We start from the raw sequence: 14,584 nt of genomic DNA on the forward strand, positions 1-14,584 counted from the left end.
AACAAAGGGAGGGTCAGGTTCCAAGATTCTAAGCAGGGAAGCAGTGTGGATATTGGAATGGCCTTGTCTCACGATATGTCTCCAGGCGACATATCTGCCAGGAATAACTAACACGGAGGCAGACTGCCTCAGAGTATTTGACCCCCAGGAGTGGGAGCTTCACCAGGAAGTAGCTCTTTTCCAGAAATGGGGACTCCCAAAGCTAGACCTGTTCGCAACCGAACAGAACAAAGCTTCAAAACTTCTGCTCCTTTTACCCAAGCAAACGGCGGACAGCTCAAGATGCTTTTCTGCTCCATTGGACAAACTGCTGTACACCTTTCCGTCGATCCCATCACTATCTAGTGTACTCCAGAAGTGCATATCTGACAAATCTGATCTCATCCTCCATAGCTCTAGCTTGGCCACAACAGCCCATGGTACGTATATCTCATACAACCACAGGTTCTTTTTCCACACAGATCGGACCTGCTAACACAAGACACAGGGTCACTCATCCACCCCATGCAAGACTCCCTATGCTTGACAGCATGGAGTTTGAAAGGGGGGTACTAAGCCATCTCCAGATTCCAACAGAAATTAAGAAAATCCTTATCTCCTCCAGAAAGTTATTCGCAAGGAAAAATTATGTAGCTAAATGGAGAAATCTCCAATGGTGTACATCGGTGGACCTTAATCCCTTTCATTCCTCACCAGAACAATGAAATACCTACATGTTCTGTCTCCGGTTTAGCCATTTCCTCCATAAGGGTACATCTTAATGCCTTAGCAGCCTATCATCCCTCAATTCAAGGAACCTCTATATCCACTCACCCCCTTGTCTCGCTTTATGAAAGGTGCTCTGAAACTCAGGCCACCATTTATGAAACCTGCAATACCTTGGGACTTGTGGTTTTAGAAGCTTTAATGGTCCCACCATTTGAACCAATAAAAACCTCTTCATTAAAATTTTACATGGAAAGTATTATTTTTAGTAGCAATAACCTCGGCTCAGCAAACAAGTGAGCTTCAAGCGCTGGTTCATTATCTACCTTACCTACAATTTTACCATGACAAGGTTACATTACATACTCATCCATCCTTCCAAAAGTGGTGTCTGTATTCTACTTGAATCAAACCATCACTTTACCAACCAACCTTTCCAAAGCCGCACTCAGTCAAGAGGCCCTCCTACACACTCTAGACTGTAAAAGGGCATTAGCTTATTATAAACAAAGGACACTCAACTCTCTCTCCTTCAGTCCAAATGCCCCAGGACTATCTGTGTCAAAACTAACACTTTCCAAATGGCTTAAAGAATGTATCAACTTCTGTTTGGCAAAATCCTTACAGCTGTCTTAAACACCCGTGCAATGTCAACTTAAATAGCTCACCTTGAAGTCCCTATAGAAGACACTTGTAGAGCAGCAGCATGGTCTTTGCTTCATACCTTTACTTCATTACTGTCTTCAACATACTCAATCTGACACGCTGATGGGTCAATAAGTCCTACGTCACGCAACAAATACATAAACTGTCCACAGCATGGATACAAATATCTAGTTATTCAAGGTGTATCCTATGCTCAGTCAGATGAAGCTAGGGACTCCCAGACAGCATAGCTAATTCAGCCTGCTTATCTTCGGGGGGGGGGGGGAAACAAGCTTGCTTACCATAAACAGTGTTTTCTGTGGATAGCAGGATGAATTAACTATGCATTCCCACCCACCTCCCTGAACAGTTTTTTTTTTCTCTTTCCTCTTACATTCCTTATTTAAATTCCTTCCTTTCGCTCCTGTCTTTCTTGCCATATCATTGCGGAGGAGTTCAATTGTGCGGGAATCTACTGCCAGATGCACAGGAGTGAGAGAGTTTCAAACGTTATAAAGTTCCGCACTCAGCCGCCAGGGGGCGCACCCAGACAGCATAGCTAATTCATCCTGCTATAGTAAGCAAACTTGCTTATATTTTAACTACAATGATTTTGGTACTTTTTTGTAGGCGTGGTGAAGACTTGTTTATGTCCCTGGACATTCAGCTTGTCGAAGCACTGTGTGGCTTTCAAAAGCCAATTTCAACACTAGATAATAGGACCATTCTTATAACTTCTCATCCAGGTATGTATAATTTTGATATATTTTGAAGCCCTTTTTAAACAACTTTGTCATAGTAAGCTGCCTGACTTTCTGCAGTTTAGTATTTTGGCATAACTGTTTACCAGGCTAGGTGCTCTTTATTGTTTTTCTTAAGCTAATTCAGCATCCAGTCTAACCTGACTTTTAGTATTGCTGAAGATTTTGATTTTTAAACTTTATAATGGATAAAAACATTTTTTGTCTTCTCTGTAGGCCAAATTGTGAAGCATGGTGATATTAAATGTGTCCTGAATGAGGGCATGCCAGTCTATCGCAGACCATATGAGAAGGGACGTCTAATTATTGAGTTCAAGGTAAACAATTTAGCGAAACAGTTTTGCATGCTTTGATTTCCCCCCCCCCCCCCCCCAATGACACTCTTCCACAGAATGCACACTTCCTCCATGCTGACCTGCAGGTGGTTGACCTCTGCACAGTAGTTCAAGCAGGGGCTTTAGATGATCCCTTGACTCAGGTGACTTGAACAGCATACAACAAAAAAATCCATTACTAGTCAGGCCATTCTTGATACTTTGTGCATGGATTGGCTGTGCAGACCGAGCCCTGCAGGTTCTGGGACTACAGAAGGAGCAGATCTCTGTGCTGAGGCCCTGGACAACATCTTTTTCCTGACCTCCCCAGGCACTTAAATAATGCAAATTGTTTAAATTTTACCATTTAATCCCTGCTTTTACCTGTTCTTGTCTACATATTAAATCTCTTCTGTTCAGTTTTTACTTTTTGTTCAACTTAGTTTTGTAGCGCTCCCTGTTTTGGACTGATAAATAATCCCAGTATTGTGCGTGTTTTCTAGGAACTGTGACTCTTGGGTTGTGTGGGGTCTGTGTCCCTAGAAACCACCAGGGGATAGCTTGTGGGTGGGAGGTTGACAGTGCAAGGTGGGCTTGGGCAGTACTTGACAGGACCCTCAGAGTGGCCACATGGTTACTCTGAGTGGGTGTTGGTGGTGGTACTGAGGTGTTGTGTGACAGTATCGGTGAAAGCTCAATACTGGAGTTGAGCAGATATGGCATGGGTGTACTGTTTTTATTTTTTTTTTTTTCAAGTGTGGTTCTCTACATAAATCAGTCCAGACAAGTAGGTTTGTCTCTCTACCAGCAGATGGAAGCAGAGAACAAAACTTTGAGGCATTGCTACTTTACCATCTGCTGGAGACAAATACTGAGGGACTGCAGGTGGCACTCTTGGTTGAGGTACAAACATGCAGTCTGGAAAGAGAAAATTTTAGAAGTTGGAAATTTGGAGTAGTTGGCTCCCTGAGGTGTTAAGCTCCTTCGTGGACCATATCTCAGGTGGAGCGGGCAACCAGGGGTTGGAAACCCTTGGCTGGTGCTCATCCTTAGTTGACCAGAGGTGCTGATAGCAAGGGCACTGGCTCTCTCAGGACTTCTGAGGTCCCCTCCTGAAGATTCACCTATTTGTCAGGAAAGTACCCTGGTTTTGTACCTTTAAGCTGTTTCGGGAGGTTTGTTTTTTGTGTTTTGTGTTTTGTTTTTGTGGGTTGTTGGTTTGGCTCTTTTTTTTTTTTTGGCTGCAGGAGCAGTCAGAGCACAGTGGTGAGTACACTGGGGACAGCAGGAGCTGTCGGCATTTCATAAGGGTTGGATTCGTCAGATTGCCTTTCTCCCTTCCCAGGGGGCCTGAAGGTTTGAGGGAGTTTTCAAGCACCCAGGCTTCTGGCAGCAGGGAACAGTTTTCTAACTGTGGATGTGGCTTGAATATGTGTTTCTTCTGCGCCGCTCTTGTACCTCTGTACCTCTATGCGCATGGTGGTGTTTCCTTTCTCGTCTTTTCTCCCGAGCTTTACCCGGCCCAACCTTTCTTCAATGCGCTGCGTGTGCAGTCTGCTGGAGTTTTCAGCACACTGTCTAGCATGCCACTGAAGCCACGTGTAGTGGCCTGTAAGGCCTGCAGTGTTTGGTCCACGCTACTCAATAGCCAATCTCTCTGCACTGCTTGAGTGGCAGGGGGAGAAGGGACTTCGGGGTGACCTTAGGGGGGAAAGGCCCTCTGGTCAGGCAGTGCAGCTGTGAGCCCTGGGGGCATCCAGTCCTGCTGGGAGATCACTGACGGGGGCTAGTGGAAGCAGAAGACAACATGAATGCTTCTCCCCCCCTCTGTCGCCTGTGGTGCAAGAGGGGGTGGGGGAGTGCAGATCCTGATTTATCACCGGAGCTGGTTTTACTTCTCCTGCTATGATACCTTTTGGTTGCTCCCTCATTTGAGAATTCCTGAAGCAATTTGAGATCCCTCAGGTGTGCCTTGGTCCAATAGCCGGTTCCTGGCATGGACTTTGCTGCTGAAGCAGCTGAAAGGCAGCAGATACAGGAAGCTGAGCACAGTGGTGACTGCCTATGCCCTCTTCCCCCCCCCCCCCCCCCCAACCGGACACAGTCTCTGTACTCAGCTGGTAAACGCTGCGCTAGGTAAGTAAAGAACTCCTCCAATTCAGAGACTTGGAAGGGCTTCGCTAAGTCTTTCCTCCAGTCTTCTTGCTCAGCACGCCATACTGACCACGTTCCCGATCCTGTTAGGGCAGGGCAAGTGGGTTTCCGGGCAGATTGAGCAGTGCCCTGCTGGGCTAGGCCCCCACTTCACTCGATGGTCACACCACGTGGCAGGCCATGGCAGTGCCATCTTGTGCGCAGTTTGGTTTGGCGCCACTTCCCCCATTGACCACAGGTACGCGCGGTATGGGCCAGCCCTGTTCAAATAACTGCATGCATACATTCATGCACGACTGGATGCTTATACTTGCGCGTCAGGGCAGATTTGTGCATGCTCGAGCTCAGGCACTAACCGGCTGAACGTACAAGCTATAACTATGGCTCCAGCAACAAAGAAGCACCAGTGACACTCCCTTTGTGCTGCCTGCATTATTAGGGCTGCACAATCTGATCTAGAATCCTTCCTGTTTCAGCATTCTAAGGAAGCCTGTGGAGGGCTGGATTCTCAATGTCTCCAAGCCCAGCCCCTCTCAGAGGATTGGTCAGCCTGCAACCTTATCTGTTAGCACTCCAGATCTGAGCAATCCTGGGGCTGCATCTTCCCCAGGAGAGGGCAGTTCATTGGCTTCTACTCCAGTTCTTCCTGGGCTAGGTATGGACCCGGTGACTTTTTTTTTTTTTTTTTTCTTGGCTGGAATTTTTTCAGGGCCTTCAAGCCTTTTGTTCAGGCACAGTCAGCTTCTGCCCCTGCCTGGTCTGAGCCCCAGCTGGGAAGGCCTTGTCCTCCCAGTCCTAGCAGTATGCCTCAGGACATACCTAGCCCTCATCAAGGGTATCGCTGACAGGGACCCAGACACCATGGATGACACTGGAGATGCAGACTCATTGGAGGACAGGGAAATTCATTCCCCCCCCCCGCAGGCCTGTAGCCATACCAGACCGTGCTACAGTTCTTCCACAGAGATGAATTGCTGGCCCTGGTCTCAAAGACCCTGATGACTCTGGGGGTTCCTGGCACAGACCCTATGTCTGAACCAAAGAGGAATCCTATCCTGATGTCTCTATGGAAAGCCTCTTGTTATGTTCTTATTTCCTGATGCTGGAAGCCATCCAGGAGTTGACTGACCTGGAGTGGGATGCCTCAGAAGCCAGTTTTAAATTAGGTCAGGCCTTGTAGCCTCAGGACCTGGTGGCCAAGAATGCCCGTGTCTCTGGAAAATGGATGCCCTGGTATGTGCAGTCTTAAAGTGAACTATCCCAGTAGAGGGAGGAGCAGCCTTGAAGGATGTATACAATAGGCAGTTGGAGTCAATCCTTAAGCAAGCCTTTGTGACAGCAATAACACTGCAGATTGCTTCCTGTTGTACCTTGGTGGCTCGTTCATGTTTGCTTCTCTGAGTCAGATAGTTCAGGGTGCATCCCAGAGAGGCGATGGAGCCCACTGCGGCCTTCCTAGTGTATGTAAGCTCTGACCTAGTGCATACCTTGGCCAGGGGAGTAACCTCAGTGGTGGCAGCCAGACGTCAGTTATGGCTGTGAAATTGGTCAGCAGATGTGACCTCTAAGGCAAACCTCACGAAGATGCTCTTTAAGGGATCCCTTCTATACAGAAGCAAATTGGAAAATCTAGCCAGTAGGTGAGGTGAAGCTCCAGTACCTCAGCTACTGGAAGATAAGAGGTCACTGTGCCCCCTCGCCCATGAGGGGTCGGACCAGGGCCTCCCAACACTTCCGGCCCTACAGAAACTCATTTCAGACATCTCGACCCTCGAAGGTCTCACTCCTTTCTGAGCCGGCAACCAAAAAGAGGAACTGGTTCAGGATCAGGTTCGACTCTAACTTACCAATGAAGTTTGGCTGATCCATCCACGAGATGAAGAAATAGAAGAGAGAGTCTGCCCCCTATCAGAGGTGGGTTGAGATCACATCAGACAAATGGGTACTGGACATCATACAAGAAGGATACGCCCTAGAACTTCACAGCATCCCTCAGGACATGTTCATATCACCTTGCCACTTCCAGCACAAAAAACTGGTAGTGAAATCCATATTAAGGCTCCTCAGTTTGAGGGCTATAACTCCAGGACCTGAAACTTGTCAGGGGATGTGGTTAGTGTAGCTGGGTTTAAAAAAAAGTTTGGATAAGTTCTTGGAGAAGTCAATTACCTGCTATTAAATTGATTTAAAAATAGCCACTGCTATTACTAGGATCAGTAGCGTGGAATATACTTGGCATTTGGGTACTTGCCAGGTACTTGTAGCCTGGATTGGCCACTGTTGGAAACAGGGTGCTGGGCTTGATGGACCCTTGGTCTGACCCAGTATGGCACGTTCTTACCTACACTCCAGGAAAATACGGGGTATTATTCCATCTGTTTCATTGTACCCAAGAAGGAAGGTTCATTTTGCCCCATCATGGATCTCAAGAGCATCAATCGTCTGCGGGTAATTCACTTTCACATGGAAACTCTTCACTCCGTCATAATGGCCGTACGACCATTAGTTCTTAACATCCCTGGACCTCTCGGAGGCCTACCTTCATATCCCAATCTGTCAAGACCACCAGCGTTTCCTACACTTTGCAGTACTATTAGTTCCAGGTGATGCCCTTCGGCTTGGCAATTGTCCCCAGAACATTCTCCAAAATTATGATGGTCATAGTGGCAGCACTGAGAAAAGAAGGGATCCTGGTGCACTCTTTTATGTGGATGACTGACTGATCCAGGTGAAGTCGTTGGAAGAGAAACCTCCAGGTGACCAGCAGGGTCAGGTCCCTGCTTCAGGAACTTGGTTGGGTCGTGAACATGGACAAGAGCAGTCTCGAGCACTCCCAGTCCTTGGAATACCTGGGAGTCTAGTTCGTCACCAAGCAGGGCAAGATCTTCCTTCCACCCTCAAGGGATAAGTAAACTGATGTGCCAAGTGTGTTGGTTGAACACAATGTGTCCTAAGGTGTGGAGCTATCTCCAGGTCCTTGGCCTGATGTCAACCCTGGAGGTAGTACCGTGGGCAAGAGCACACATGCAGCCACTCCAGCACTCCCTGCTGTCATGTTGGAACCCACTGTCTCAAGACTACTGTTTGCCCCCACCTACCAATGGAAGTATGTTCTTGGCTACAGGAAGTGCATCTAAGCAAGGGTGTAAGCCTGTCTCCACCGAAATGGCTAGTCCTCATGACAGATGCGAGCCTCTGAGGGTGGGGAGCCCACTGTCAGGAATGGTCAACCCAGAGGTGATTGGACCAGGGAAAAGGCGCACCTGGAACATAAACCACCTGGAAGCCCGAGCTGTCAGATCAGTATGTCTGCAATTCAGCCACAGGCTCCAGGGATAAGCAGTCCGCAGGATGTCTGACAATGTAACAATGAGAGCCTACATCATCCAGTGTAGACAGATGGACTCAGCATGCCGCCCTCAACTGCCCATGAACAGTGCCAAGGAATCACATATGAATCACAAGAAATTGCCATGTTGGGTCAGGCCAAGGGTCCATCAAGCCCAGCATCCTAGCTACAACAGAGGCCAAACTAGGCCATAAGAACCTGGCAAGTACCCAAACACCAAGAAAGATCCCATGCTACTGATGCCAGTAATAGCAGAGGCCATTCCCTAAATCAACTTGATTAACAGCAGTTAATTGACTTCTCTAAGAACTTATCCAAACTTTTTTGACCCCAACTGCCCTAACCACATCCTCTGGCAACAAATTCCAGAGCTTAATTGTGTGAGTGAGAGAATTTTCTTCAATTAGTCTTAAATGTGTGCTACATGCTAACTTCATGGAGTTGCCCCCTAGTCCTTCTGTTATCTGAAATTGTAAATAACCAATTCACATCTACTTGTTCAAGACCTCATGATTTTAAAGACCTCTATCATAACCCCACTCAGCCATCTCGTCTCCAAGCTGAACAGACCTAACCTATTAGCCTTTCCTTATAAGGGAGTTGTTCCATTCCCTTTCATTTTGGTTGCCCTTCTCTGTACCTTCTCCATTGCAGCTATAGCTTCCTTGAGATGCGTCGACCAGAATTATACACAGTATTCAAGGTGCAGTCTCACCATGGAACGATAGAGGCATTTTTACATTCTGTTTTGTTAACCATTCCCGTCCTAATTCCTAACATTCTGTTTGCATTTTTTGACTGCTGCAGCATACTGAGCTGACTATTTCGAAGTATTATCCACTATGATGCCTAGATCTTTCTCTGGGTGGTAGCTCCTAATATGGAACCTAATATCATGTAACTACAGCAAGGGTTATTTTTCCCTATATGCAACACCTTGTACTTGTCTACATTTCAATTTTGTTTGCCATTTGGATGCCTAATCTTCCAGTCTCGCAAGGTCCTCCTTGTGATTTAACTGCTCTGAATAGTTTTGTATCATCCACAAATTTGATAACCTCACTCATCGTATTCCTTTCCGTTCATCTCCGGAACTGGTATCTCCCCAACATCCTCAATTAATAGACTAAATGAATCTTTGCTTCAGTGTTTTTCTGCAATGGCCTTATCTTCCCTAAGAACCCTTTAACCGCTCTGTCATCTAACTGTCCAACTCCCTCACAGGTTTCTTGTTTTGGATATATTAAGGTTTTTTTTGTGTTTTTTTATTAATGAGTTTTTTGCCTCTACAGCTAACTTCATTTCAAATTCTCTCTTCACCTGTCTTATCAATGTTTTACACTTAACTTGACAATGATTATGCTTTATGCTATTTTCTTCAGATGGGATCCTTCTTCCTGGATGAATGCACGCCCACCCGGCCGCCTTGAGCGCCGAAATCGGGAGGAGAGGAGAAGGGAGAAGGGACTATCGTAGCAGGCCCGAGCCTTGCTACTTTTTCAGTTTTGTTTTTTTTTTGCTTCGGGAGGAGGGGACAGGACTGGGGCTGCACCGGAGACCGGACGGGGCCAGGGCAGGTGAACGAGGGCTGGGGGATAGTTTGCAGAGCATCGGGGAACATAACTGTCCACTTCATGGTACCTGTCATTTCAAATGTCATTTGAAATGACAGATACCAGCGCGGCCGTGAAGCGTTAGGCCCGCGAACCGAGGGTACTGTATAGGCGCTCTATACAGTAAAATGGGTTGCGCGGGCCTAACGCTTGCCTAAGGCTTCGCAGCCGCGGCATGCATTTGCATGCAATTAGAAGAGAGTATAGAGCGGTAGGTGAAGAGAACTGTGCGTGCGGGGAACCAGGGTGCGCCTGACACTGCCGCACTGTTTCTACCGCAGCCTTAGAGTATCGACCTGTAAGTCACATATTCTATGTCACATATTATTAATTCACCCTTAAATCCTCCCCTATCTTACACCTTCTTTTCTATTCGCCCCTCCACCCTTTCCCCCTTTCCCCGTTCTGCCCTCTTTCTACCGTCCCAGTATTCCTTCTCAATTCCAGTCTATCATTCACCTGATTTCGTTTTAACATTAATGGCACATTTACTCACACTCTGTATAAGAATTGTTACCAAAGGCGTCTAAATGTTTAATTGTTCCTTGCTTTTTTATGTAATGTTCACAAGTACTCTTATTTTATTCCATGTTCTTTGTTCCATGTAATGCTCTTAGGCAAGTTGAATTGTTTCACTGTAAACCGGTTTGATTTGCATCCAATGCAAGAAGATGGGTATATAAAAAACCAAAAATAAATAAATTTTAATTTGGCAGGTCTTGGAGGGGTCAGGAGGGTGAGGGTTGTATTTAATTAATTTGGCAGGTCTGGGGGGGGGGGGCAGGAGGGTGGGGGAAGCTGAGGGATTAGTTTTAAAGGGTCGGGGTGGGTTTTTTGTTTATCGGCTCGGGCGCAGCCGATTTAAAAAAAAAAAAACAAAACAAAAAACAAAAAAAACCCGATTGGGCCTGATGAAAAAAAAAAAACACGATGTGAATCGGAACCAGAACCGATTCCAGTTCCGATTCACATCTCTATTACCGGTACCTCCTTCTCTGCCTCTCAGATCTCGCACATGCACGTCTGCGCCGCTTCACTGCAGTCCTCAGGAGCGAGATCTGAGAGGCAGAGAAGGAGGTACCAGTAATAGGATACAAGGGTGAGCCAGAGGGATGTGTTACCGCTCTGATAGTCTTGGAGACAGGGAGGGCTGGGCAAGCAGGGAGAGCTGACCAATCCAAGCAGGATTTGTATGCAACAACCAGCCAATCGCCGGTAAGGTACATCGCTTGCCGTGATTGGCTGGTTGTTGTATACTGGGTACCACATACAGTATAGTTATGTAGTGACACAGAGGGGTAGTCTTATACGGTGAGTATATCCCAAACTCTATATTTTAACTGGAAAAGTTGGGGGTCGTCTTATACGCCGGAAAATACGGTATGTTTGAGTACATTTAGTCACCAGTTTTTAATTTGTTTTTAATCAAGTTATTAAATTGTATTCAAGTTTTCAATATGTTCACTGATTTTTGAAAAGCATACTAAATGGCTGAGGTCACTGCAGGGGTATATCTAGAGTGACCGCTTTGAAACCTGACTCAGTCTCCATCTGCTAGCAGGGGAGCACATAACCCATTGGTCCTGAGTCCATCTGTCCACACTAAGGAAAACAAAATAATTTCTCCACTTAAATGTACCTTGATGCCAGATGGCTTTCTCAAAGGCAGTCTAAAAAAAAACAACTCTGCTCTGGATGCAGTAATTCAGATAATCCATTTTCCTTTTTGTGTTTTACTATGCCGTGTGGTGGAAATAACTTAGGAAGCTCAGGAAAAATTGTCACCAGCATAGTTTATTGATCAGTTAAAATACAGCCTGTTTAGATTTATGGAATGACTTTCATAAGAGTATAGAATAGTTCAATCTTAATATAGAGCAATCTGTTTCTGTTCAAGACAATTTTCTACTTTAAATATTTGACCTATGAGGGAGGTCAAAATGAATGTTCTGTTAAATGCAGAAAATTACTTGGAATTTTCTTTCCAGTGAAATAGGTAACTATCAGCCTACCTTAACCTGTTTTGTTTTTGCAGGTAAACTTCCCAGAGAGTGGTTTCCTTTCACCAGATAAAATTACTTTCTTGGAAAACCTTTTACCACCAAGGAAAGCAGTTGAAGAAACTGAGGATATGGATCAGGTAGAACTGATGGACTTTGACCCGTCTCAGCAGAGACAACGTACATACAATGGAGAAGCTTATCACGATGATGATGATGACCACCCAAGAGGTGGTGTTCAGTGCCAGACATCCTAAAATCACCAAGTGAATGCTTTGACCCTTTTTTTTTGTATGTGGCAGTGGATGAGTGCAGAACTACAGTCTGAATTTCACCACTTGTATTTGTTTTAATATTAAACCATAGATGTGTTAAATGAAATAGTGGAAAAAAATAAACTAATATAATTAGATAACTTTGACTTTCGCAGTGTATGTATTAGTGTGTTAGATGTTTAGTTTGCCATAATTAGCATGGCACCAGAGAGGCCAGCTCTCTTAACTAGCATCAGCACTAATGTGTTTGTCATTGTGGCTCTTCAAGCAAGTGGCACTAGTGTGGCTTTTTTTTTAACGCACAATTAGTGTTGAAATGGGGAGCATTTGATGGTGCAGTGGGTGTGCTGGTTTCTTTGTGTGAATCCTGCCTACCTGCACCTTAAATGGAATCTGTCACTGGAAGCCATTAATGGCCTCACTAAGAGTGAAGTCTTGAGTGCCACAGAAGAGGTCTGTGGTTGGTGCCTGGTGGCTAAACCAGAGTAGGTCTCTTCAGGCTGTGGAACCTCCCAGTTTCCTCTTTTCTGCAGAGAAACCTTTCCTGTAAAGCAATTCTGTCATTCTAGGAGTTTATTCAGGGTTGTAATCTCCCAGCAGTCATTTTCAATAGCTAATTTACCTTTAGGCAGGCTTAAATTTGTTTTTGATATGGATAGCAAAGGAGCTATCCAAACCATGATGTGGAACAGCAGTGACATGCTTGAATTAATCCCCTTAGATTGATCAAATCTTTCACACTGGAATGACTGGTGGGTTATCTGTCAGGGCAGAATCAAACTTTTAGTTCTTTACTGGGTCAGGGACAAAGTTAGTTTTCCCTGACAAGAACTTCCATAGCTTTTTAAATTGAAAAACACTAAGAAATAGTATCCTGACATTTTGAAACAAATGGGACTGTAGGTAAGATTCTGTGGTGGTGGTTTTTTGCCTAATTGTCTGGACCACTTCTGTAGTGATATTTGGTTAGGGGCAAGTCAGGTTCCCCTTTTGTTCTTTTTCTGATACCAGTATAGACATGATTGATATACAAAATGGGGTGTGGAATATATTAGATTGCATGATCAAGCACTTGTCTATAAATGTGGGAGGATAGAGTTTGGAGAGCGTAGCAGTGAGTCACTGCTTTACAGCTCTGTTATAAATATTCCTGCCTTCAGTGAACAATGCTGCTTGGTGATATAGCATGTGATGACTTTTAGCTGCTAAACAATGTTTCATCCATTTGGAGATAGTCTTAGATGCTGGTAATAGTTTTATTTGCATCTGGTAGGAAAATAGCTGATCCATGATCTAAAATGGTTTTATCAATAAAATGTGAGCACCTATTATCTAGAATAAACACTGTCTGATTCATTGGCTCTGTACCCAGATTGGGGGGGGGGGGGGGAGATCAGGGCAACCCACCTTTATTTACATGAAAACTAGAATAAATTTAGAAACAAAACTTAATTTAAAATTAGATTGGATACCACAAGGGTTGCAAGTAGCTCAGGCATTGCACAGTTCCTGACTAATACAGTATTTGTAGTAAGTACTCTGACAACAAATAAGGGCTCAAATGGTGGTCTTATTCTGCATTGTCCTCCAGACCAGTCCAGATTTTTTTCCCCCTTAGATGCAGAAAAAAAGCTTTATCCCAGGACAAGCAGGATGCTAGTTCTCACATATGGGTGACGTCACTGAACGGAGCCCAGGCGGGAAAGCTTTCTGTCAAAGCTTCTAGAAACTTTTGACTGGCCCTGTGAGGCCACTGAGCATGCCCAGCATGCTATGATATTCTCTGCCACAGGTGTCTCTCCTCAGTCTTCACTTTTCTGCGCTGCTGTTCGCACCGCGGACAGATAGCCCTACCGTTTGGGAATCTCTCGACTGAAAAGTCAACTATTAATAATCTGTCATAGGAAATCTCTACCTCGCCGGCTGGTGAGTACTGTACTTTTAAAATATTCGGATGAAAATTTTTTCACACACACACGCTTGTTCATCGACTGCCGTCGATTCGAAAATGGCGATGGGTTTCAAAAAATGCCCAGTCTGCAACCGAAATATATCTATCACCGATCTGCATTTGGAGTGTGTACTGTGCCTCGGGGAACAACACGATGTCAGTACATGCACCAAATGTGCAGAGATGACAGTAAAAGGACGAAAAGCCAGGCAAGAGAAGATGAAACACCTATTTTCTCTTCAGCTAATCCCTTCTCCCTCAAAAGCACAAAGGTCGTCTCCAGCTGGAGCAACAAAAAGGGTTTTACTCAAACCGCGTCCGGATGGATCCGGTGATCGTCCGTCCTCACCATCGTCTGTGATCTCCACAAAGTCGGCAGAGCGTTCTAAAACTAAACATCGCCATCGACATCGATCATCATCCACATCGGTGTCCCAGGACGAGTCTATGCCGAAGCGGCCTAAAAATCAAGACATGCCGGTGGTTGGGCCTTCGTCACCAATACCTACGACGTCATTGATGGACATCGCAGCACCGCCACCGCATACACCATCGGTGTCTTCACTTATACCACAGCCAGAATTGTCTACACTTATTAGACAAGCTGTTTTACAAGCTCTACAGGAGCAACAAGTTCCGACAAGCCTGTCGATGCCGATGCCCCCACCGTCAATATTGATGCCGATGTTTTTTCCTTCAACATCGATGCCGGTGATAACACCGATAACATCTTTCCTTCAGAGATCCTCGACGGGTTTCATAACCACCACACCGAGGCTGCAAACACAATCTACATCGATGTTATCTCAAATTCCAT

The 14,584-nt window shown here is 45.4% G+C and overlaps 1 protein-coding gene across 1 annotated transcript in view; it reads left to right on the forward strand.

Annotated features, from left to right (window-relative positions):
• Nucleotides 1–11,956, forward strand: part of DNAJA1 (DnaJ heat shock protein family (Hsp40) member A1) — a 74,314-nt gene extending 62,358 nt beyond the window's left edge. The window contains exons 7-9 of the mRNA XM_029604077.1: nt 1,981–2,096; nt 2,328–2,428; nt 11,577–11,956. Of these exons, the coding sequence (XP_029459937.1) occupies nt 1,981–2,096; nt 2,328–2,428; nt 11,577–11,798 (439 nt within the window). The 3' untranslated portion in view covers nt 11,799–11,956. The remainder of the gene's footprint in view (nt 1–1,980; nt 2,097–2,327; nt 2,429–11,576) is intronic.
• Nucleotides 11,957–14,584: the final 2,628 nt, after the last annotated feature.

Source organism: Rhinatrema bivittatum, chromosome 1 (assembly GCF_901001135.1).
Source record: "Rhinatrema bivittatum chromosome 1, aRhiBiv1.1, whole genome shotgun sequence".
NCBI classification, from domain to species: domain Eukaryota; kingdom Metazoa; phylum Chordata; class Amphibia; order Gymnophiona; family Rhinatrematidae; genus Rhinatrema; species Rhinatrema bivittatum.